The 26,193-nt window shown below is 38.8% G+C and overlaps 1 protein-coding gene across 1 annotated transcript in view; it reads left to right on the plus strand.

Annotated features, from left to right (window-relative positions):
- The window catches only part of LOC114508712 (zinc finger protein 474-like), a 59,216-nt gene extending 39,553 nt beyond the window's left edge, over window positions 1–19,663 (plus strand). The window contains exons 3-4 of the mRNA XM_036020691.1: window positions 16,236–16,416; window positions 19,098–19,663. Of these exons, the coding sequence (XP_035876584.1) occupies window positions 16,236–16,416; window positions 19,098–19,249 (333 nt within the window). The 3' untranslated portion in view covers window positions 19,250–19,663. The remainder of the gene's footprint in view (window positions 1–16,235; window positions 16,417–19,097) is intronic.
- Window positions 19,664–26,193: the final 6,530 nt, after the last annotated feature.

Consider the following 26,193-nt stretch of genomic DNA (forward strand, 5'->3'; position numbering starts at 1 on the left):
GATGTCATAAAAACCAGCCTCAACCTCATAAACTACACCCCAATGATGCTGGCAGCTGGACCGCTAATATGCAAGTCCATGTGCCACTTCCTCTCTCCTTGGTGCCAACCATGCCTGAGCACCAGGGCAGCATTTTAGGATCCCATAGCTCTCTGGGATGCAAAGCGCAACTTGAAGGTAGTAAGACCAGTTTTCTTCTGTGCTGTTGTTTCTAAAAACCACCTAAAGGAATCTGTATACATAACAGGTGAGGCAACACTAGGTTTACAGTTGTGAGCACATGAAACAGTTTATTCTTGTATTATTTGTTTAATTATTGTATTATTTTCCATATGAATAATGGTAAGCCTATTTTTGCCAACCCTGTATATTGTGTAGGTGGAACATGTGTGTGTTGATGGTGGGGAGGAGTTACAAATTTTAGAGCAACAGCATCACTAGCAAAATTGTTCTATAGCTTTTCAATATAAAACTTGGAAGGCTAATGCTCATCTGCACAAGTTACAACCTAACATAATTATCTTTAAAAAATCAGGTTCAAGTTATAATTACAGATCCATGATGGGAGAGACCATGACAGATACAACAACCTCTCTGAGAGCCTGAAGACCAAAGCAAAAGGGGGTGGTCATTGCACTGGACCTCCAATATGTGGCTTTCTGCTTGTCCAGAAAAAATATATAATGATTATAACCTCTGTGAGAGGAGAGGATTGTGTATTATTAAATCAAATAGTGTCGGGGCCTAAAATGAACAAAGCTACAACATGTCATACTCTCAAAGAATTACCCTAGCTTAAACGATTTCATGTCTTCATAAACCTGCTTCTCCCAGTAACCCCCACGTCCCTGCTTCCAGCCCCAAATACACAGACACCTGCATTTTCTGGTGATAGACGTGTAGTGAAGCTTCATGTCATGACTGAATGGATATACATAGTTCTTAAAAATCTGAATTCCAACATCAACAATTAAAATCTCTCCCCAAATTCTTAGAACTTCCCCAAAGGTAGTACAACACAACCTTGGAGGAATTCCTATTGAAACAGAGGTGATGATCTGGGCATACAATGTCACCCCTAAATGTGAAGCTCAGCTTTAGCTTTTCGACCAGGTGGAGCACTGAGAGGGTTTGACTTAGGGTGCCGCCTCTTGCTTTCCCTTTACATTGTGTAATTCACCTCCTTCTTGCATCCATTGTCTCTTTTGAATATCACTTTTGTGAGGCTGTCTTACAGGTAAAGAAATGTTCTACAAATTGAAGACAGGCCTGATAAATCTAGGAACTCAGTAATTTTCCAATATTTTTGCTCCAAGCACCAGCTCATATGCCATGATCCTGTCATTGAAAGTCCCTAAGAAGCTCCCACATCCCAGGCTACCTTTGTTTAAGCAGAGGAAGTAAAAATATAAAAGTGTCAATATAAAAGGAGCCAGAGGCAAAGGGATTGGGCAAGGACAGGGAGGGATTAGGCTCCACAACTCTGATAAAAACAAAACAAAACTGTCTTTTGGGATTAAAATTCTTTCTGGTCAATCCAAGGTGACATCTTTCTCTTTTTTTGAATGGAAAATTTCTTTCCTCAGCCCTCCCCATGAGCTGGAGGCCCTTCAGCATCTAAGTTGTAAACAAATCAGGCATTGGAAATACCCACCTTCTAAGTTCCAGGTTCCTTTTTTTCCTCTCTAACTATAGTAGCTGGAAAAGATGATTGGTCATCTTAGTTTGTGAGTTTTCCAGTCTTGCCCCCATTGCTCCCTTGTTGCTTCATTCTACTCCATGACCTGGAAGCCATCTGACCAAGGAGGGTCAGGCCTGGTGCCAAACACGAACCTAACACCAGGGACATACTCTGTCCATGTTTTTCTAGAGAAGTCATTCTTATAAGAATTTGCAAAGAGATTTATTTAAACACCTTACTTTCCAATCAGTATCATTCTAAGTGATCAGAATCAAAAGCAGTTTTTTTCACAAATGAGAAAAGAAAAGAAAAACAGCTAAGAAACTGTATTCATTTCAGACTCAGAATCTTATCTGGAATTTGTTCTTTGACTTATAGTTTCTAGCTTTGTAGCTCAGGATGAGCAATTAAATAACTAAAATGCATATATTCAAAATATCAATAGTTAATTTTTTAAATGAGGTATATGAAGGTACTTGAATATTAACAACATTTCCAAATGAGTGGCCAAGTCTTTCTTATTGTTCAAAGAAGCAAAACAAATCTCCAAGTCATAGGTAACAGACTAATACTTGGCCAATAGGTTGGATTGGAAAAATTCTTTTACGTGGCATCCAGTGATTTCCAAAAACAATTTCATTTCAAACAACGATCCTTCCAGATGTGACATTTGAGTAGAATTGTTTGAAAGCACCAGAAGTAAATGTGAAATACCAGTGGTTTCTAGACAATCAAACTCTGTAATTGTTGAGGTTTGAGATTGAACGATGCAGTTACTCCTATATATTAAAATGCTGTCTAACTGTGTCTGCATGTGTAGGACATGGCTGGAGGAATGGAAACTTAATGGTACACATTCAGTCTCAGTCAAGTTTGTTGAAATTGTGCTTTCAATGGCCACAGGCAAAATTCTGACTTTGAGAATGAAAGTTTGGTACCTGGCCTCATATTCTGCTCTCCCTTTTTCTTTCAGCTCCTACTAACCCCATCCTGTTCTATGGTTAGAAGGAGGTTGGGAGAATCTGATAAACTCTTTCATAGAAAAATCTCTTATACGAGTATTTGCATTTTAAAAGAGGATGGGGAGAGGGCAGTGTTGAACTCAAAGGAGTGAACTTTTGAGGTGATGGAGAGAGAGCAATGTAGAATTTTAATAGTTTCAAATTCCACCTAATAGCTGACTCTGTGGACACACACTCTGTGGGCAGGGCATGGTGCTCCACTGACCACTGATGATCTTTCCCCCTGTTTCTAGAAGCAGCTGGTATCAGACAGACCTGGAATCAGGTAATAGATGCCCAATGGAGCCACGTAATTTTGAGCAAATTATATAACTTCCCCCAGCCCCAGTTTCCCCACTGTGAGAGGCTAAAAGGAAAGAATGCTACAAAGGGCCTGAGATGGTACCTGAGAAGTTGTCACTTGTCAACTCCTCCCTGCCCCCTTCACTGTGGCCGTGACTGAAGGCACACTTGTGAGTGAAAATCAGCTTCCTCACCTACTGATAGCTCTGTGCCTCGGTTTCCCGGTTTGTAAAACAGGGGTACTGAGTCTTTCCCAGAGAATCATTCTGAGAATTACTGAGCTAAAGCACATTAAGTGGTTAGTACAGGGCCTGGCACTGAGAAAGCACTGGGCAACTCTTAGCTGTTGGTCAGACATTTTCAGTGCTGGAATAGTCACAAGGATTTCTAAAAGAGTTTTTACTCTTTCTGCCTCAAGTATGGGGAGAGACAGTTTTCCTCTTATTTTTCTATCCAAATTTTCTGCATTCTATGATATGCCCTGTGCACTTACCACAGATATTTTAATTTTATTTGTCCTAATGGAAGGGGTCAGGGGTGTGGAAAATCTGAAACAGCAGCGCAGGTCCAAATCCTTTATTTTTCACTTGGTCATGCAGAGAGAAGAACACTGTCAATGGAGTGACCCCCATGCCAACAGCTGCACATACTTCCCTCAGACCCTGGCAGGATGGGCCCTGTCTTTGACAGCCTGGGATCCAGCTAGGAGTCAGGGAAGCAAAAAAAAATCCTGCAACAAGTAAATGACTTGGGGATTAAATGATTACTACATGCATGTGGTCTTGGAAATCAGTCCCGTCCCCTAAAGTAGGTGCTTCTCTAAGGATAGGCTTCGAACCTCCAGTCAAATTGTGTTGTAATGGCCCAAATGCTTAAATTCAAAGGCAGCAGGGAGTTTTCAGTGTGACGATCTCTAATGTCTCACTGTATACTTCTTTTCTAAAATACCTTTCCTACTATCTGGCAAGCTGTTTTAGTTCCACAGTGAGAGATTCAGTCTTTTCACTCAAAGCGCTGCTAACTTCATAGGAGATCCCAGTTACAGATTCCCTAGATAGGTAATACACCCTTTTTAGCCATTGGCACATTCATACAAATTAACCATAAGTTTGGGCCATTTTTTATAAATGAGGTATAAGGCAAATGCTTTGTACTGGAGAGATGAGTGGGAAGAAGGGAGTGGGAAAATAAGCTACTCAGAGTCACATGGTTAAATGCTTTCAGGGCCAGACAGGCTGCATATTAGACAATAGGGAATGGTGGAGCCTGTGGTATCTTGTAGAGTGAATCCCACCTAAAAACATTCACATATAAAACTTGTTAAGAACATTGTGCTGGTCAAGAAAAACATGCCTGCCTTCTGGCTGAAATGGCTGTTGGTCCATTAATTTATTACCTGATGTCCCCAAGTATGAGGCAGAGGGGAAGGAGTTCTGGTGTGTAGACTAGGTGAGATGCTCTGAAGAGGACAGCCTGGGTCATAAGGGGCCCATGAAGGGACCCACTTAGTTGTGTGGTCATTGTGTGCAGGGACCACTGGCACCCACACTTCATACCTGAGCGTAGGGTAACTTACTCCAGCTGCCAACCCCCAGTTGGATTCACCTGTAGTAGTCTTCAAACCAATGAGGCCATTCTTGTGGATCAGATGTCTGTGAGCTAAACCTTCTAAGAATTTTACAGGGCCACAGAAAGTCCAGGATCCTACAGAAATTCCACATCTGGAGAGTAGTTTTCAGAACTACTCAGCCTGCGTTCAAACATACCAATGAACAGAGAAGTTAAGAAAATGCTTCTTCCACTCAGCAGGTCCCTTTCACACCCTGTCCTGCTTCTTGACTGATTCCAGGTGGAATGGGCTCTGTGCATGCCAGACAGGGATCTGTCTGCCTGACTTACTGCCCTAGAGCAAGAGCTGAGGACAAGTAAGAAACAGTTCCCAAGTAAAGGTGGTGAGTTAAGCATGATTATTCCCTGTGTTAGGGTCAGTTCCTGGTTCTGAGTCTAGCACAGTGCCTGGCACATTGCCTGTAACCAGATCATTCTTCCTGAGCAACAACATCTGGGCTGCAGTGGTCCCGAGAGACAGGCCTTTCTTCCAGATGCATTTTCACTCAGTGCAGGTCTCAAGCTCCCGAATCACGCTCAGCTATGTTTTCAGCAGATGTCTCAGTTCTTTCTGCTCCCAGTGCAACTTGAGTATCCACATTTGGAATCCCATTGCTTTATTGGCTTCTGTGAAGTTGAAAAATATCTGATTAAACCCAGATATTTACAGACTGGCCATACTGTGATCGTTACCAGTCACGCTTTGTCTGAGAAACGAAGTGCCGTTAACACATTGGGCCGATCCTAGGTTGAATCCTGAGACAGGGTGAGGATCGTCCTGTGTCTCTCTCCCAGAGCCACCATTTTCATATTGCATCGTGTGACTCGTAGCATACAGATTAATGATCACAACTAGGTGGTTTGGAAGGGTGTTAAAGTGGAGCACCTTTATCTAATTTACTCAGTCATGGTTCGAGTCAGCAGGGACTGTGTCCCTTGCAAGATGCTTTCTCACCTCTGGGTCCCTTGATTTCTCTTTGACTCAGGTTAACAAATGTCTCCAAATAAACACTGGGCACATGGCTGTTTTGATGCAGGAATTGTTATGATGCAAACTAAAAATAGAGAGAGAGGGGGAGAGAGACCATTACACTTTCTACATTTTTTGTTCATTTCTAAGTAATGTGTGAAACATGTTACTTGGGGGAAATAGCCAGGCATTTCATTTGCATGCATATTTGGTAATAAAAAAAGGCACTTTTATGTTTTGTCATGGCTGCTTGAGCACAGCGCACTAAAATGGGCCCTCACAAAGAACAGGCCAACTGTGTCAATGACAGCAAATAAATCCAGCCAACAACTGCCTCCCAACGAGCGATCGAGCGAGGGAGCAAACGTGGGAGCTTCCTCTGCTCCCTGGTAGTAGCAGACACGTAATTGTACCTGTGGCCTTCTAGGGCCAAAGCTCTCAGCTCTCTCTTTCTTCCTGAGGGGAATGAGCCTAAAGATGATCATTTTGGGTAGGAAGAAGGTGAAGAACAAAGCAGAGGAAAATGTAAAGGAGTGAATTGTTTGAGGCAAAGGGAGAATTTCGATGTTTCTGAAATCAGCTGAAGAAAATGGCTGACCTTTTATGCCTTTTGTGCGCACAAACACACTCATATGCTGAAGGACCATGAAGTTCCTTTTACTGAAAGATGAGGAACTGCTGTCAGGTGTGTGTCCAGCAGGCCAGGTGCTGTGCACATAGACACAGACTAACAGGCCTGCTTTTTGAATCTGTCACCTCTGCTGCAGGGCTCAGGCCCTGACACCCCAGTCTCGGATTCCTGTGGTGGGAATTGCATGTGGAGGGCATTGCCGCCTCATGTACTTTCTCTGGCAAAAGCTTTAATGTCCTGGAGGAAAATCCGCAATAAAACATTTTCTTGTTTTCTTTAGTACTTTTTCAGTTTTCTTCCATTTTTTTTCCAACTGGAAAATTTCTTGGGTTTAGAATATAGATCACCTAAAAATATTCTCTAGTTCCTGACAAAAGCCACCGTAAAATACATTATTTAATTTTGGGATTTTATCTGACAATGTGTACAGCTGATTTTGCACTGACTGTGCTCATGAACAGGGCAATGAGACAGTACTCCGCTAAACTAGTCTGCATGGGTGGTTTTAAACTACTGTGCTGAGGAATAATATGCAAACACTAAACTATGTCTATCAAACATGTGCTATTCAGTGAGTTTTGATGTTTTTATGTACCTGTTATATCACCACCATAATCAAGGTACAGAATATTTTCATCACCCCCAAAGCTTCCTTATCCACTTTATTCTTCCTTCTACCTCCAGCTTCCAGGCAATCCCTAATTTGATTTTTAAACATTACAGCTTAGTTTGGATTTTATATAAATGGAATCAGGTGGTAATGTACTCTTTTGTGTCTGATTTTGTTCAATATAATGACTGAGTTTCATCCATGTTGGTGCAAATAACACCACTTCTTTTTTTTTTGACTGCTGAATAATGGTCCATTGGATGGTAGCATTACATTTTGTTTATGTGTTTTTGATGTTTCCAGCTGCATTAGTGTTATTATTATCATTTGAGAATTCTTCATTTTCTTTCAGTGTAGGCAGAACTAGTTTATATTTCTTCACAATGGAAGAATCAAGACGTTATAGTATATAGAAGCTATGGCTTGGCTGGTGTGGCTCAGTGGATTGAGCACTGGCCTGTGAATCAAAAGGGTCACCAGTTTGATTTTCAATCAGGGCATATACCTAGGTTGTGGGTCCCAGTGGGGGTAGGGAGCACGTGAAAGGCAACCACACATTAAGGTTTCTCCCCTTCTCTTCCTCCTTCCTTTCCTCTCTGTCTAAAATAAAATAAATAAAATCTTTAAAAAAATTATGAATTGCACCCCGCCCCCGCCTACTTCTTGATCTGATTCTGTCTCATAGTATTAAGTCTTCATCCTTGCACTCAGGTCTTCACAAGATTAAGACCCTCTACATTACTTTATGCATTGCCCACTCCGCCTGACTCCCACAACAGCACAGTACCCTAGTGTGCTTGATGCAGCTCTCTTGACATAGGAAGTACTTGCTTCTAGTACTGCCCATCTACTCTCTTCCCAGTTACTGACCCATGGGCAGCTTCTAATGACAGGAGGATGGAGTCTGGGGCCAGGACCAAGGTGAGAAGGTGGGAAGACACATAGAAAAGGTGCCAACATTGACTGTGTTCTCAAGGTCTGACCACTCCTGTTTCAGTCTGATATTGAACAGGTTGATTCTTGCTTTCACTCTCCCTCTAGTCTTTTCACTATGCACGTTATAGCTTTTATATTAACATACTACAGAACTACCCAACAGTTGTGAATAGATATTGTTTGTTTGAGGGAGTCCTCTCCACATCAGTATGGTTATATGCATTCAACAAACCTACTTCAAATGTCACCTTCTTCACTGGCTGCTGGTCAAAACTCTTCCCTTTCTCCCTTCGTCTGCCTCCTATGGCACTCTGTCATGGCACTTACACATTTTACGTTCTAATTAGTAGTTTATGTGTTTGTGTTTAGTACTAAGGAAAGCTAGGATTGGGGTTCCCCATAACCTTCAACATGGTGAAGGTGCTATATTCAATTTCAGTGATAGGAGGAACAGATGAATACAGTCATGGATACAGCAAAGCCTAGGACTGTGGCCTCTAGCTTGGGGAATGGAGCTGAGTTTGGTGTGGCTGGCAGACCTGTTTCATAGGGTGAAGGTTGGGCATGAATGAAGTCAGTATAAGGTATTTAGCCTTTATTCTGTAGGTATGAAGAACCATAGAAATTCTTGGTGTCATTTCAGAGAGACCAAGTTTACACAGAGCATAGTCAAGTTCAGTGGGGGGTGGGGGGGAGGGCGGGCTGAAAATTTATGGTGATTTGTCAGTCCAGCCACAATGGGCAATCAAAACCCAAGGGATGGTTCATTCCAGTCATCCCCCACCTTCTCTTTTTGGCTGCCACTTTCAATACATGATGGCTAATACCATATGGTCCCATTTAGTTATTTGTGAATTTATTTTTTTGACTGATGCAACCAAGCCAAGAAAACAAGTCTGAATAAAATTAAAATATCTACAAGAGCTATATTTAGGTTATCTTATGGCAGAAACAGACTCATGCTAGATCCTGTCCTCAGATTATTTTTCCAGGCCCTTCTCACTGCTTTTCAAAGTAGTGGAGCAGAACTGTAGGACTTCAATTGAATTGCATCATACAAACATTTAACTGATGTATATTCAACTATGCACAGTTGACATAATAAAACAGTATATTGGAATAGTGTAATTCAAAATACTATAGATATTTTCATTTTTCAGTGTATTTTTATGCTATACAAAGCTGAATTCATCCCTAATATTATTTCTAATTTTAATTACTAATTAATTATAGTATTAAACTGTATTATATACAAAAACTTTGCTATCATCTTTTATTGGTTATTTAAGGAATTTTCAGAAAGTTACTTTGGTTGCACTTGATTTTTTCTTTTAGGACTGATTTCTCCTGAAGTTTTGATTCTGGAGTTTACTTTTAATAATTATTTTACTCTTCCTGTAAAAATGACACAGGTTCATTACAAAAATTCAAGCCATTAGGAAAGTATTAAAATTATCCTCAAATTAGTTGGATCTCAGTGAATATCATTTCAGACACATCTCTATGTATACAAACATACATAAATTAGTAGTACATGCAGATTTTCTTATAGAAGTGAGATCATCACATCCAAGTTATTATTAATAGAGATTATATTTAACTTTACTTGAATTTGAAAAAAAGACAATAATGTATAATTGATGATATTGCAAAATTTCAGAAAATATTTCTTCACTAAAAGAATATTAGTTTTTGGGTTTGGGGTATTTTATTTTATTTTATTTTGATTTAATCTTGATTGTATTTTTCTCCATTATCATTAAGTCCCCCATACTCCCTCCCCCCAGCAATCGCCACACTTGTCCATGTCTCTGAGTCCTTTTTCCTTTTTGCTCAATCCTTCCACCCCCAGCCTCCCTTCCCCCTTAGCAGTTTTCCTGCTTTATTGGTTTTTAAAAGACCCACTAAAATTAACAAAAAAATAAATTATTAAAGGATTTGAAAAATTTTAACTCTATGTTTTAGTTTTATACTGTTTTAATTGACTGTTTGGCATGAAAGGTCTGAGCAATTTAGCATCATTAAAATCTTTGCTCTTCTCCTTCTCTTGCCGATTTTTATAAACATTTTTATTTGTTGAGGTGTGTTTCTTTCATATTCTCTTCTCTAGTCGAATCATAATTTCTGTAGTCATTTCACCTTGTTCTATATTTAAATGAATTCATTGGCAGTCTTATAGTTACAGCTTCAATATTTTGAGCTTTTTTGTTGTTTTGTCTTTTGATTGCTTATATTTTATATTAACTGTTGTTTTTCAAAATGGGTTGGAAATAGAGTGACTATATAATTTATTAACTAAACATGGACAATTATAGAATAAATGACAGTGGGTGTAATAGAGACTGTTTTAGGCAAAGCAAGACAAGATTTCCCTAAAGCCAAAAGTGGTGTATTTCACAAGTTCCTGCGTGCTTCAAGTCAGTGCCTTCTGAGGCTTTTAAATGGTGCCAAATGGCTCCTTATACAAAGGAGCATCTATTTGGAAAAAAAGTTTGGCTCTTACTAAAGGCCCAACAGCTCACTTCCTGGTGCTAATGGATGAGTTTTACTGAGTCCCCCAATCATTGAAAATTGTATTCATAATTCTGTATACATGTGTATTTTCTTGGGGAGATGATCATAGCAGGCATTACATTTTCAAAGACCTATTGCCCATAATTATCACTTCTAATATCTATTTCACTTCAAATCCTCAAAAAGCTACATCCTTGAGTCATGTTCTCCTAACTCTCCTGTCAATAATATTGCACAACTATAATTTCACACTATTATTGCTTAGGATTTATTGTGGGATTAATACAAGAAGTGACCAAATGTAGAGTGTTTCTAATCTTTTACAAAACTGCTAGTAATGACTTTCACTTTAGTTTTAATATCTCTTTTAAGATTCATGCAATAATATTTAATGTTAGAAATAGGTTTTTTCTAACCAGTTGTTTTACTTCCTTTATAAGTTCTATTTGCTATTGAGTTGTATAGTTCACTGTGGCTTCCTTTCAGCCTGAGCTATCAGGGAGGTCACTGACAGCTATTTGAAGCTATTTGAAATAGGCATCCTAGTCTACTTTTATGGAACTATGTCCATTTTTCTTCCAGCAATACCTCTCTTAAGGCTGTCCAACAAACCACCCTCTTTTCTTGGTCCTTATTCTTTCCTTCTTGCTTTAATGGTGGCATTATAGCTATTTGTTTTACATTGTAAAAGTAAATGGATGGATGACAGGTCATCTACACTAAGTAGGAGAAAAGTTGTTAATGCTCACTTCCCTTTGCATTGCACAGTCCTGGCCTCAAAGATTGAACATGAGGTGTTCCTGACACACAAAAGACATTAATAAAAAGAAAAAAAGTTCTGCATGGAAAATAAAATGATAATTCCAATAGTGGCCAGCAAAATGATTGAAAACATATGAAAGTGAGTGGATTCAAGTTAAAAGAAATACACACATGAAAGCTTTCCCTGAAGCGTTCAGCGCCTCTGTCTGCATCCAGCCCTAGCAGACTTTCCCAGGAAACTAGAAGAATAAAGGCAAAATCGTGATGATCCCTAATAAACTTTGTGTGTAGGCACACGTGGTCTCCCTATCCCGTGAAACAGTTTACACCTGAAATAGCACATAGATTCGGAGATGAAGTTTTTAAAAATATTTTACCTAGATGTTAAAAAAGTAGTGCCTCTTTCCCAAAACATCTGAAATGTTGACAGGAAAACTGTTGATGGGATCTTTTGCTCAGCAGAAACTTTAGACTTATCAACTTCCCCTTTGCCTTCCTTTGGTTACACTTTCCTGGGGTTGGCAGGCCCTGGTAAGGACTGTGTAAACAGGCCCCTTGGGAAGCCTTCCATGGCCTCTGCCTTGCTCTGTTAGGCTGTGCCACGTTAGCACATGAGCCAAGCAAGTCCTCTGGCCCTTCTGCCAGGGCTATGCTCTCCTCTTCCTGTTCTTCTTCTCCATCCCCCACACACCCACTTCCATCTGAAAACTGCATGAAGAGACTGAAGGGTAAAATCTTGGCAGCTGGGGTACTGGCTATAACCACAAGTCGGAGATCATTCCACTTTCCCTGGAAGTTTCTGACTGACAATGGTGAAATTAATGAAAAATAAAAGAGCATCTCTTATCTCCATTCAGACCCACAGGGATGCATTTTTCTCTTCGGCTGTGTCTGGGTGGCTTGCACTTCCCCAGAGCACGGCTTAGAAGTGAGATGTTCAAAACCCGAGAATATGGAGTATGTTGCAGGTTCAACTGCAGTTCAACCACAAACACAGAGCATGCGGCATGCTTTGGAAAATATAATACAGAACATCTTAGCCTTTTTATGGTATTAATTTTCTCCCACATCCCTTTAAGTTATTTTGTGCATGTCTTCTGGCCTCTGTCTGCCTGTTTTCTTCTAATTTTTCCTTCCAAAAGAAACCTTCTGACAATGTGACATTCTTCATTTATGACCCCGCCATTTATTTTCCTTATATGCTTGGTTAAATACAGGATTTGGTTCATACTTTCCATATGGAATTTTAATAAATTCATTATTCTCAAAGCAAAAAATACCCTTTTCATTTTTTAAGCTAAAAAAACCCTGTATTTAATTAATCTTTCAAGTAAATAAATGTGTAAAACATAGTAAAGAACTTTTGTATATTTTCAAAATTATTGCTTCTGCTTTATCCTTTCTCTTAGGTCTTGAATTCCCTTAATATTTTTAAGTCACTTTTTAGATGTTAGAAGCTACATGGCTAATAACAAGAAAGGATTAACAACTACTTAGTTATTTGTATGAATGCAGTCTACTGCCATAATTCAGTACAGAATAACAGAATAAAAATATTGTACTTCAAAGAATGTGCTTAAAAAAAACTTAGATCCTCAAGTGAATAACTTTATTTTGCATTTTGTTTGGTCTATATTAATTGTGGATTTGTCCGTCTAGAATGTGTTATTTCTGCTTGGCTATGTAGAAGTCATATACACGCTGAATCTGATTTTATTCTTCCTCTGTGCACTCCCCGCTGCAGGTGTAACCTCCAATAGTCTTAGTTAAAAGTAGGCTGATTCTAAAATGAACACACACATTTTACCAGGTTTTATTTTGCCAAAGAAGACCACACCACCAGCTTAGTTTCTGCTTTCATGCCACCCAGTGCTACTTAAGAACATATTGGAAAAGGTCGTTTGATACCACTAAAATTTCTTGCCACTCTACCTAACTGGGTCTCATTATGAGGTGAGTGTTCTCCCCTCGTTGAATCACTATTGCATTCCTGGCAGCGCTGCCTAATCCCAGTATTTGTCACTCTTCTATTTCCCAGAATTTGAATCTCTTTATTCTCTGAAGACCACTCTACCTCATCCATAAAAGACTAAGTTCACCTTATGTGAGCTCCACCAGTGCCTCCCTTCTCTACAACCTTTTTCTAACTTTGTCTAAGTCCTCTTTCTTCCCCTTCCTCTGAGGCTAACAATGTCCACAGTTACACCTTTGATTACATCTCCTCCTGCCTCCTCTGAGGGCTTTGTAAAATGATTATCCCTTTTCTTTTAGGCCTGCAGTCTCTCTTTCTACCAAAGGTACTCCTACCCTAAAAACAATAACAAAACAAATCTTTCTTCAGCACTACTTATCTCTCAAATGTCCTCTCTGCAAGCTTTTTTGGATGTGCATTCCTCTTCTTGACCTCATGTTTAACTCCTAACCCTGTGGTTTTTATCCTTATGACCCCATTGGAACTACACAACCAAAAGTCACTAGTTTATAACCTATTGGTAACCAAATCTAATGATCTTTTTCAACTGCCATTCATCTCTGTAGCATTTGACAAACTAACTTTCAAGACCGTCTTTCTGGAAACCAGAAGTGTTTCCAAAATTCTGAATGGAGTCTTTTGTCTCCATTCCCTGTTTCTTTAAACTGCGAACTGGGACCTTTATCTCTGTAGGCTGCAGTTTCCCTGGCCCAATCTCCTTATTACAGATATTCTCTCAAGAATTTTTCTTCAAACAATCTCTATCTACTTCTTTTTTGGAATTTTCATGGTTTTAGTGTCTTTTCCGTGTTGACAGCTCTGAAGCTTATTAACCCCAAATTACAGGCCTCTATTTCCTGTTTAGGCTGGATTTATTCATATTTAAATTCTACTGACATGTCAAATGCAACAGGTCCAGAACAGGTTCTATTTTTTTTCTCCTCCAATATGTCTTTCTTGACTTCTGCCTTTCAGTCAGTCACCCCCATATTCCTTGGTACCTAGAAGGAAACGTTGGTTCTCTTGGACCCAGGCCTTCCTTAGCCCAAGAGCCATGAGTGTTCAAGCTGTCAGACACATGCTGCCCTTCTAGCTCATTTAGATGCATAACAACCAAACTCACTTTCTGGAAGTGCAATTATAGGTCATTCTCCTGACTAACAATTTCCTATTATTTTGGTTTTCTTGAATAGTTTTTACTTGTTTTTTATCTCTCAGTTTTAATTTTCCCTATATTTATGCATGCTGTCTACCTTTTCCTCTAGATCCTTTAACATAGGTTCTTTAAAAATAACTGTAATCCTTTATTATAATTATTTTAAAAAATAAATAAAAATAAAATAAAAATAAATAAAAATAATTTGCTCTGATAATCCCAGTATCTAGGCCATACCTTGATGTGGTTACGCTTAACATCTGACAATTATAGATGCTAATTTCTGTGTGTGTGTATGTGTGACTGAATACCAGACATTGTAAGATTCTGAGGTAAATTACGCTTGTGCCCAGAAATGAGTATGCCTCTTCTGTCAGCCTGTGAGTATAAGTGGCTATGCCAATGTGGTATGTAATTTAGTAAGGTTTGGAACTTTTCTTTGCTTTAGTTATGTTCAGTGGACTACAGCCTTTAAATCCTCCCTGTGGTAAACTGCCCCTGCTTTGTACTTAGTGTAAGGCTTGGAGCCAAAGGGCTCCTCCCAGTTCTCCTGCTGCACCCTTAGACTCTGGTCGCAGTGTACATACCTGTAGCAGAGAGGGAGTCTCTCTTATTGTCACCCCAAACGTAGGACTGCTCTTATCTGGGACTCAGCATAAAACCTAATTCTGTACCCCTACCCTCAGATTTGGGCAGGCCCTATGTTCTTGACTAGGTAATGGTCTCTCTCAATGCTCCTGCCTCTCTCCAATGTTAGCTAGTCACCTCCTCTTACTGAGTGTAAGATCTGGTGGGTGAGAGAGTGGGGTTCCCAGTCAGCTGTCCAGCCCCTTTATGAAGCAGACCAATTCTTCCCATATGAATGTAAAGTTGGAATGTGGGAGCTTTTCTCTTGGTTCTGCTGATCCACCATCGAATTTAGGCAGTCCCTTTCATTTATTAACTTATCTTGCAATTTAGAATCCCCAATGGGCTCAAAAATTATTATTCTGTGGGTTATCTGTTTTGTTCTCATTGTTTAGTTGGAAGCAATGTTTCTTGTAACTTTCAGTATCAGAAGCAGAGGCTCCTTAGTGCATTTATCCTTAACTCGTCCTTAGATTTTATCTTCTCAGAAACAAATGCTAAGAAAAGAATTTGAGTTCAAGTAGTTTATTTGGGAGGTGATTCCAGAAAAACCCAGAAAGTAGTGGCAGGAGAGATGGGGAAGAGGAGGAAGCTTATATAGTGTGTTCATGGACAATTGTGGTGCAGTCCCAGTGGGGACTTCTAGAGGACGGTGTGGAAACAGTCTTAGGGAAGAAGCTGGATATTTATCCACCAGTTTCCATCTGTAATTGATTAGCTATTCTGCCTGTGGGTGGAGACTACTCCAGGTCAAAAATGGCAGAAAATCAGAGGAGCTTGCAGTAGAAAGTTGTTTATACGAGGGAATATGGGCAGGCATAACACTGTTATAAACTCTCCAATGATACTTATTACTTTATTTCTCGGACATAATAGTGTACTGGAGCCTGATGTTTTTGAGAGGATGATTCATACTTGATTTATCATTGTATTCTCCCATTGTGGAGAATAGTCAGAAGACAATCAATCAATGTTTATTAAATGAAAAATATATTTTATGATGTACCAATAAGTAGAATTCTGGCTAGCTCATCTTTATTTTCTGTCCTCCTCCCAAACCCACATCCTCACCCAGCTCCAATCACTCATATAACATAACTTAGTTCTCTTAATTTCCCAAAAGGTAAACTTTACCAGACTCTTTGAAATTTTTAAAAACATTTATTTTATAGGGCATTTTAATGTTACAATTTTGAAATACAGGGCCTGGCATAAATAATGCCCCTTTTTATTATAAAAATTTTTTATTACAAAATCATAAGCATGCAATTCTGTAACATAATGATATCACACTCAAACACACACCATATAACATTTTAAATGAAATGTTCAAATTGCTGTCCACCACGTGTGAGACGTTCACATACCCTACCAACCACACTCAAACTCAAGCAGGCACTGCTTCTGCCAGACCCTGTATAATTTTCTAAAGTTTATCTAACAGATATTTTCTATTATTTGCAGCCAAAAATGATTAGGCGTCCACCAACAATCATTTGCTACATTTGTGGTCGTGAATATGGAACAAAATCGATTGCCATCCATGAGCCACAATGCCTGAAAAAATGGCACAATGAAAACAACTTGTTGCCTAAAGAGTTAAGGAGACCAGAACCTAAGAAACCTGAAGTCAGGACCATCAGTGGTAAGTTTTTGGATGAAAAGGCTTGAATGCACAAAGGGAGACTTTTCTCTCTAAACTTTTGAGTAGAGATATTCTTTTTTCTCTTGTTCACACAATTGAAATCAATAATATTTATTGTGTTGGCTACAGCTGAATAGGAAAAATGGTTTTGGAATGCCTGCCCAAAGTGTTCTCCTCAGATGCCGAGATCTAAAGATACCACATCCTGGCAAAATTGTGCAAGGAGAGCACAATTTTAAATTCTGGAATTTAAATATGTATCAAATTTACTTTCATATATTATCAGACATATGATATCTGGTGACATCTTTTCAAATATAAATGCATCTTAGAGTTTGTAGAACAGGGGCACCAAACTTGAATGCTTACAGGGTCCACTAATCGGGTTTCAAAATTGAATAAATTGGTCCGTGTATGAAAAGGGGACGTGAAGACTGTGGTGGCTGGAAAGCACTAGCTCTAATGTAGACAGCTGCTCCCAGTTTCAGCTGGTGTTATCACTGAGAAATTATCATAGTGTGGTCATACCTTTCAAAAATACAAATGAATTGAAAATATAGACATCTATATGAAATGTCCAGGTTTTTAAAATTTTGCTATCAGTACTTTGTTAAGCAATGCACAAGCCAGATGAAACTGGAACTCCATGAGCTCCAGGCACGTGTGGCCTTGTTAGAGACTTAGGCACACTCACTTAGGGTATGAGAATAAAGTAGTTCCCAGGATATTATTTGCTGTACAAGCTCTGACTTTCTCATTTGTATGATTGTCATTTTCTCAGTTGATTCCTTAATTATCCTCAAGGGAATATCATTTTGGTTTTAAGAGGAGTTTCATTCAATTCATTCATTCTCCTTATGTAGCCATAGATTTGAAGAACTGGAAGGCACCTCGGAGGCTATTTAGTATCATTTAGTCCAAAGCACTCTTATTAGAGATGTGACCCAAAGAGAGTTTTTAACAATTTACACAATGGAATTTAGATCATCATAATGAAGTTCTAGATGCTTCTAGAATTCAACTATTCACAGGTCTTGCTAAGAGAAGGACTCTGAGTACAGGTGGGAAAAGAGCTCAAGATGAAAAAAAAACATTCATTGAAATTAAAATGTTTATCTACAAAGAGAATTGTTTACCTCACTGAGACTCTTTCCTACCAATTTGCACTTGGTATCAAAAGTGCATTTCCTTCACTTCCGATCTCAACCACTTTCTGTGCTTGAGCATAATTATCACAAGTCTGTAAGAGGTGAAAGAAACGACTATTTTGAAAACCCTGTTGGGTTCATTCTTCCGTTATTGCCTACAGATGGAAAAGGTAGGTCCTATAACTGCACCCCCCTGTAATCTTCCTGTTGACCTCAGGTTATTTTTATTCCTGAAGATGTCCTTCATCTCTAGGCCAAAATAACTGCCATTACCACTTCCATCCCATGGACTTCCTGTAGTCATAGAGTTCAAATAACCCTTCATTCATATCCAAAGTCAGAGCCCTATGCCAACACTTTTAGAGATGTGATGAATCGTCTTAAAGTGGGAATCAATGAATATTCTGGAATTTCTAGTCCATATTAAAGCTTATGAGTCAGAAGAAAGTCAGTGCCATTATTTTTGCAACAGTTTTCAAAGCACATAAAGTACACTTTCATATCCTATGTAGAAAATGATACTTGCTTTATCCAAGGGAGAAATACTAGGTTTGCTGGGGTTTAATTTTCCCTGGGGGCAGGCAGAATATTTGAAGTAGGCATGCTAAGGAATCTGAGGTTTGCTGAGGTTGTGTGAACCATTAGACAGAGCTCATATGAGCATTGCCTGGGCTTTAATGATGAAATATATGATGTGTAAAATGATAAAAATAAAAAAACAAAACAAAACCTGTTGTATATTTTTGAGTGCCTGGCTACGCTTTGGAGGGCCTATCTTGAGAGATTCTAAGACAGAATTGATTTAATGTACTAAAGTCATTGTATTTAAATAAGGTTCATTAAAGCTAAATCCCACACTGTTTCTCTAAAATAAAGCCATATGCCTTTTTTCCTGTGCTCTGCCAATGAAGATTATACATCTTTCAGCTGTCTCCGTTGTTTTCCTAAGGGCACTTCTTTTCGTCAGATTAACTATGCTGTTTGCATTCTTCACTTTAATTACTTAAAGAATCTCTGAGTTTATGGCCTTAAAAAGATGATAAATTTTTATGATGTAATTTATCTTAAATTCACTCTCAACTGTCAGTTTTGGCCTCTAAAAACATTCCACTGAAGGATTACGGAAGAGGAAAATACAAATACATGTTCTTTTTCCTGTGTAAGTTTATATTTAGAGTCAACTGAAAGAAGGCCAAAAGTTATATTTGCAAGATAACAATGTGTAAGCAAAGATGTTAATAATTAGTAAAGAATGCATATCATAACACATAAAACAATGCCTTTCTCTTTTTAAAATACAAGGAGTGAAAAGCCTCTGGTTCATAGCTAACTTTACTCAACCCTTGAGTGAACAGAACTATTTTTTTTTTGGCCAAAGTAATATGATTTGTTTAAAAGCCTCAGTCAACAGGTATTTCCTGAAAATATTTTCCATAAAAAGTAGAATATGGTTCTCCCCAATGAAAACTGATCCATTTTACCATTTTCTTTTCTTTTCCTTTCCTTTCTTTTTTTTTTTTTTTAACTTTCCAGCCAAAGGTTTCTATGATCTCGATGCCTTAAATGAAGCTGCTTGGACAAGTGCCCAGAGCCAGCTGGTTGCCTGTAATATTTGCGGGCGCACCTTCCTGCCAGACAGACTGATTGTTCACCAACGATCCTGTAAACCAAGAGTTGCCAAGTAAAGCCCTTTCTCCCTATGAAAGTGTTACAGGAATTAAGTCCTTTCGAAAGAGATGGGTGTATGGCGGGAAAGAGAGAAAGTTGGAGAGGAAAAGAACAATGGGAAGTGGGACGGGTGCATGACGACGGTGTGGCATGGGGAGCCCAGTGTGTTGGTGGTAGGCATGTGACCACTGTATGGTGGGCGAATGCTTGTGCACAGATGCACCGGGGGCCAGCAGGGCACACTTTTGTCAGGCAGAACTTACAAGTGGGTTACCCTTCACCAGACCTGGCATGTTTGTGTCAAGGAAATTTCAGAGACAATTGTTACCATTTTCTTCCCATTTTATTTTCCTGAGTGAAATTTTGACCCTCACAAACAGGATTATTATTCAGTGAACAGAGGCTTTGGGTGGCAATGTCGGGCAACTCCTTAGTCCCAAGAAAAAACTGGATTCCTTCCCATCACTGTGCTTATTGAAATAACATGCCACTCCCTGCTTCCTCTGATCCAGGGAAGTGTTTTTAATTGAGTATTGATTTGGAATCTTCTTTTGTTTCTTTTTTTTTAAAGATTTTATTTACTTATTTTTAGAGAGGGAAGGGAGGGAGAAAGAGAGAGAGAAACATTATGTGCAGTTGCTGGGGGCCGTGACCTGCAACCCAGGCATGTGCCCTGACTGGGAATCAAACCTGCGATGCTTTGGTTCACAGCCCATGCTCAATCCACTGAGTCGCCAGCCAGGGCTAAAATCTTCTTTTCTTTATAAGGTCATTTCGACAGGAGAGACATTTGAAAAAAGAGCTGAAGACTTAGAGTACTAGAATTATATCTAAAACATATTCTCTTTTTTATAATTTTTTACAAAGTCTTTATTTTTTAAACTTAATCTTTATTGTATATTTTCCATTACCATTTAGTCCCCTGATAACCCCCAAGCCCCCAGCAATCACTACACTGTTGTCCATGAGACCTTTTTCCTTTTTGCTCAATCTCTCCACCCCTTCACCTCCTCTCCCCTTAGCAGTCATCCTGCTCTCTATCTATGAATCTGTCTGTATTTTTCTTGTTAGTTCACTTTGTTCATTAGATTCCACATGTGAGTGAAATCATATAGTATTTGGCTTTCTCTCATTGGTTTATTTCACTTAGCATAATATTCTACAGGTTCATCCATACTGTTGCAAAGGGTAGAAATTTCTTTTTTATGGGCAAGTAGTATTCCATTGTGTAAATATCCTATAGTTGTTTTATCCACTCATCAACTGATGGACACTTGGGCTGCTTCCATATCTAGGCAATTGTAAATAAGGCTGCAATGGACATAGCAGTGTTCATGTTCTTTTGATTTAGTGTTTTGGGTTTCTTTGGATATATTCCCAGAAGTGGGATATGCTGGGTCAAAAGACAGATCCATTTTTTAATTTTGTGGAGTATCTCCATATTGCTTCCCACAGTGGCTACACCAACCTGCATTCCCACCAACATTGCAAAAAGCATTCCCTTTTCTCCAAACCCTCACCAGCACTTGTTTGTTTATTTATTGATGATAGCCATTCTGACAGGTGTGAGATGATATCTCATCGTGGTTTTAATTTCCATTTCTCTGATGATTGGTGATGCTGAGCATCTTTTCATATGTCTATTGGCCATCTGTATGTCCTCCTTGAAGAAGTGCCTATTCGGTTCCTTTGCCCATCTTTAAATTGGGGTGTTTTTTTTGGTGATGAGTTTTGTAAGTACTTTATAAGTTTTTTATATTAACCCCCTTATCAGAATTATCAGCAAATATGTTCTCCCATTCCGTGGATTGTCTTTTTAGTTTGTTGATGTTTTCCTTTGCTGTGCAGAAACTTTTTAGTTTGATGTAGTCTCATTTTTTAAATTTTTTTCTTTTGTTTCCTTTGCCAGGGGAGATATATATGATAAAAAATTTCTACCAGCAATATCTGAGATTTTGTTGCCTATGTTTTCTTCTAGGATTTTTATAGTTTGGGATCTAATATTTAAGTCTTTAATCCATTTTGAATTTATTCTTGTGTGCAGTGTAAGAGGGTGGTCTAGTTTCATTTTTCAGCATGTATCTGTCCAGTTTTCCCCACACCATTTATTAAATAAACTATCTTTACCCCATTGTGTGTGCTTGCTTCCTCTGTCAAAAATTAATTGACAATAAAGTTGTTGGTTTATTTCTGGGCTCTCTATTCTGCTCCATTGATCCATGTGTCTGTTTTTATGCCAGTACCATGCTGTTTTGATTACTATGGCCTTGTAGTAGTGTGATATTATGTAGCATGATTCCTCTAAATTTGTTCTTTCTCAGGATTGTTGTTGCTATGCAGGGTGTTTTGTGGCTCCACATAAATTTTTGAAATATTTGTCCTAGTTCTGTGAAATACATCATTGGAATCTTGATAGGAATTGTTTTGAATCTATAGATTGCTTTTGGTAGTATGGATATTTTAATATGCTAATCCTTCTATCTATGAACATGGTATGTGCTTCCACTTCTTTGTATGTACCTTATTTCTTTCTTCAGTGTCTTATAATTTCATGTACAGGAGGTTTATTCCTAAGTATTTTGTTTTTGTGAACCAATTGTGAATGGGATTGTTTTCTTAGTTCCCCTTTCTGTTAGTTCATTATTGGTATATAAAAATGCAACTGATTTCTGGATATTAATTTTGTGGCCTGCTACTTTGCTGAATTCATTTATCAGTTCTAGTAATTTCTTGGTAGACTCTTTGGGGTTCTCTATGTATAGTATCATGTCATCTGCAAATAAAGACAGTTTTACTTCTTCCTTTCCAATTTGGATGCCTTTTATTCTTCTTCTCTGATTGTTGTGGCTAGGACTTCCAGTACTATATTGAATAATAGAGGTGAAGGCGGACATCCCTGTGTTGTTCCCTATCTTAAGGGGAACGCTTGTAGTTTTCGCCTATTGAGTATGATACTGGCAGTTGGTTTGTCATATATGGGCCTTATTATGTTTGGGTATGTTCCCTCCATTTCCACTTTGCTGAGAGTTTTGATCATAAATGGGTGCTGAATTTTATCAAAAGATTTTTCTACATCTATTGATATGATCATGTGGTTTTTATCCTTCATCTTGTCTATGTGGCGAATCACATTTATGGATGTGTGAATGTTGTACCAACCTTGTGCTCCCAGAATAAATTGCACTTGTTCATGGTGCATGATCTTTTTGATGCATTGCTGTATTCAATTTGCTAATATTTTGTTGAGGATTTTAGCATCTATGTTCATCATGGATATTGGCCTATAATTTTCTTTCCTTGTAGTGTCTTTATCTGGTTTTGGAATTAGAATAATGCTGGCCTTGTACAATGAGTTTGGGAGTCTTCCCTCCTCTCAAATTTTGTGAAATAGTTTAGAAAGAGAGGTGTTAGTTCTTCTTGGAATGTTGGCTAAAATTCACCTGTGAAGCCATCTGGTCCAGGGCTTTTGTTTGTTGGGACTTTTTTGATTACTGTTTCAGTTTCATTAGGCATAATCTCTTTATTTAGAGTCTCTGATTCTTCCTGATTTAGTTTTGGAAGATTTGTATGTTTCTAGGAATTTGTGCATTTCATCCAGTTTGTCCAGTTTGTTGGCATATAGTTCATAATATTTCCTTATGATCCTTTGTTTTCTTTGATGTCATTTGTTATTTCACTCCTGTCATTTCTGATTTAATTTATTTGGGTCCTTTCTCTTTTTTTCTTGATGAGTCTAGTTAAAGATTTGTCAATCTTATTTATCTTTTCAAAGAACCAACTCTTGGATTCATTGATCTTTTGTATTTTTTTTTAGGCTCTATTTCATTCCTTTCTGCTCTGTTGTTTATTATTTCCTTCCTTCTACTCACTCTGGGCTTTTTTTTGTTTGTTTGCTTTTGTTTTTGTTTTTTTTTAGTTCATTTAAGTGTGAAGTTAAATTGTTTATTTGAGCTTTTTATTTATTTATTTATTTTTTTGAGGTAGGCCTATAATGCTATGTATTTCGGTCTTAGGATTGCTTTCCCTGTGTCCCAAAGATTTTGGATTGTTGTGTCCTCATTTTCATTTGTTTCAAAGTATCTTTTGATTTCTTCCTTGATCTCATTGTTGACCCATTCATTGTTTAATAATGTGTTATTTAGTTTCCATTTCTTTGTGTGTTTTTCAGTGTTCTTCTTGTGATTGATTTCTAGTGTCATAGCATTATGGTCAGAGAAGATGCTTGATATGATTTCAATCTTCTTAAATTTCTTGAGACTTATGTTCCAACATGTGGTCTGTCCTAGAAAACGTTCCATGTGCACTTGAAAAATATACATATTCTGCTGCTTTGGTGTGAAATGCTCTGAAGATATCAACTAAATCCATTTGATCTAGTGTGTCAGTTAAGGCCACTGCCTCCTTGTTGATTTTCTGTCTGGAAGATCTATCCATAGAAGTTAAAGGGGTATTAAAATCCCCAATTGTGACTGTATTTCCTTCAATTTCTCCTTCTGTGTCCATCAAGATTTGCTTCACATATTTATTTGCTTCTATGTTGGATTGTTCCCTTTATCATTATGTGCTGCCCTTCCCTGTCTCTTATTATAGCCTTGGTTTTAAAGTCCATTGTCATGGATAAGTACTGCTACTCCAGCTTTTCTCTTTTTCCATTTACGTGAAATACCTTTTTCCAACATCTTTTTCTTTACTTTTAGGTCTGTATGTATCTTTTGATCTGAGATGGGTCTTTTAGAGGCAGCATATATATGAATCTTGTTTTCTTATCTGCTCAGCTACCCTCTGTCTTTTGGTTGGAGCTTTTAAGCCATTTACATTTAAGGTGATTATTGATAGGTATGTATGTAGTGCCATTTTATCATTAGACTGTTTTCCTCTCATTTTTTTCGTTGTCTTTTTCTTCTTAAAGCAAGCCTTTTAATATCTCTTGCAGTACTGATTTGGTGTTAACAAACTCCTTTGGCTTTTTCTTGTCTGGGAAACTCTTTATTTTTCCTTCTATTTTAAATGATAGCCTCACTGGGTAAAGTAGGCTTTGTTTTAGGTCCTTGCTTTTCATCATGAGTATTTCATACCACTCCCTTCTGGCCTGAAATGTTTCTGCTGAGAAATCAGATGACAGTCTAATTGGTGCTCCCTTGCAGGTAACTACCTGCTTTTCTCTTGTGGCTTTTAGGATTCTCTCCTTGTCTTTAAACCTTGTCACTTTAATTATGATGTGTCTCAGTGTACGCCTCTTTAGGCCCAACTTGTTTGGGACTCTCTGAGCTTCCTGGACTTGTGTGACTTTTTCCTTTACCAGATTAGAGAAGTTTCGGTCATTATTTCCTCAAATAGGTTTTCCATCCTTTGCTCAGTCTCTTCTCCTTCTGGTATTCCCATGATGCAGATGTTGTTATGCTTCATGTTGTCCAAACTGTTTAAACTCTTCTTATTTTTTATTTTTTTTTCTTTTTGCTGCTCTGCCTGGGTGTTTTTTTCTACCTTGTCTTCCAAAATACTGATTCTATCTTCTGCTTCATCTAACCTACTCTTTATTCCTCCCAGTGTATTATTTATCTCAGATATTGGATTCTTTTTTTCTGACTGGTCCTTTTTATGGTTTCTGTCTTTTTTCATGCTGTTGAGTATCCTTATAATCATTACTCTAAACTCTCTATCTGATAATTTGCTTGCTTCCATTTCATCTAGTTCTTCTTCTGGAGAATTTTCTTGTTCTTTCATTTGGGGTCTGTTTGTTTGTCTTTCCATATTGGCTGATTCTTTGTATTTTCCACCTTAGATGTTAAACTGATCTGTCATTAAACTGATCAGTTGTTAATCTTATCAAGCTGTAAGCATCCCAGCTTAAGCACCACAGGGTGGGGCAGAGTAATTCCTGTAAGTAAGACTATTGCTTCCCCTCAGGCTGATGCCACTTGGAACGGAGTGTTCTGTCTGAGAAAGATGGCAACTGCAGTATGGGGAATGACTCAGCATAGGAACCCTGGTGGCTGTTCCTTCAGTTCTCTCCCCAGAGCCACCAGCTCCAGGACTCCTCAACTGTCTCTTATCCACCCTGCCCTCCTTCTTCCAGAACCCAGGGTAAGTGGCTGCAAATGAAATTTTGGGGGGAGCCCTTTAAGAGACTCTGCATCTCCAGCCATCTCTCCCTGCCAGACAGAAACCCCACAGCTTTTCACAACTGGATGTTATCTGGGTTCCTTTCTGGCTCTGGTGCTATAGGCTGGGGAGCCCAGCTTGAGGTTTATACCCCACACTTCTCAGGGGGACCCCCCAGCCACTGAAATATCCCTCTGAAACTTCCGTTGCCACCCATGGGAGCCCAGCCAGCCCTCTCGTGCCTCATCTGCACTCGCTACCAGTTACATTGTGGTGAAGTGGTGTCTTCTGTCTGTCTGTGGTCATAAGGCTTCTCTCCAGCTAGTGTTCAGTTGGTTATTCTGGATGATTTCTCTGCATTGTAGTTGTAATTCCAGATTGATCCTGGGAGGAAGTTAATACAGCTTTAATTTCCTCCTCTACCATCTTGGATCTTCTAAAAAGTCCTAACACTTATTCTCTTACTAAAAGTGAAAAATGCAGCAGGGAAATTTCAGAACCAGTGCCAGCCTCACATGTCAGGAGATGGGTACAATACTATTCATCAGATGGGTGGAGGCCCCTTCCTTCTATAGAAGTGCAGCAGGAGTTTTTCATGCCCTCCCTCATAGGGGCTTATAGGTGTTTTATTGTTGAGGACTAAATGCCTGCCAAGAAGCTCTGTGTCTCCCTGCCCAAGGTCCATGAATAGTAAGTGGGTTGTGAAACTGCTCTGTGCTTTAGAGTCCTTGAATGTGTATTCATAGAGGCAGGGCTCTCCTGGGAGGAGGCCCCAGCCAGGGAGGTGCTCTGCCCAGGAAATTCTGCTCCCCCAGGCAGCGCTGCTTCGTCTGGACTCTCAGCAGTTTTGCTTGGGATC

The sequence above is a fragment of the Phyllostomus discolor genome, chromosome 3 (assembly GCF_004126475.2).
Source record: "Phyllostomus discolor isolate MPI-MPIP mPhyDis1 chromosome 3, mPhyDis1.pri.v3, whole genome shotgun sequence".
Classification (NCBI taxonomy): domain Eukaryota; kingdom Metazoa; phylum Chordata; class Mammalia; order Chiroptera; family Phyllostomidae; genus Phyllostomus; species Phyllostomus discolor.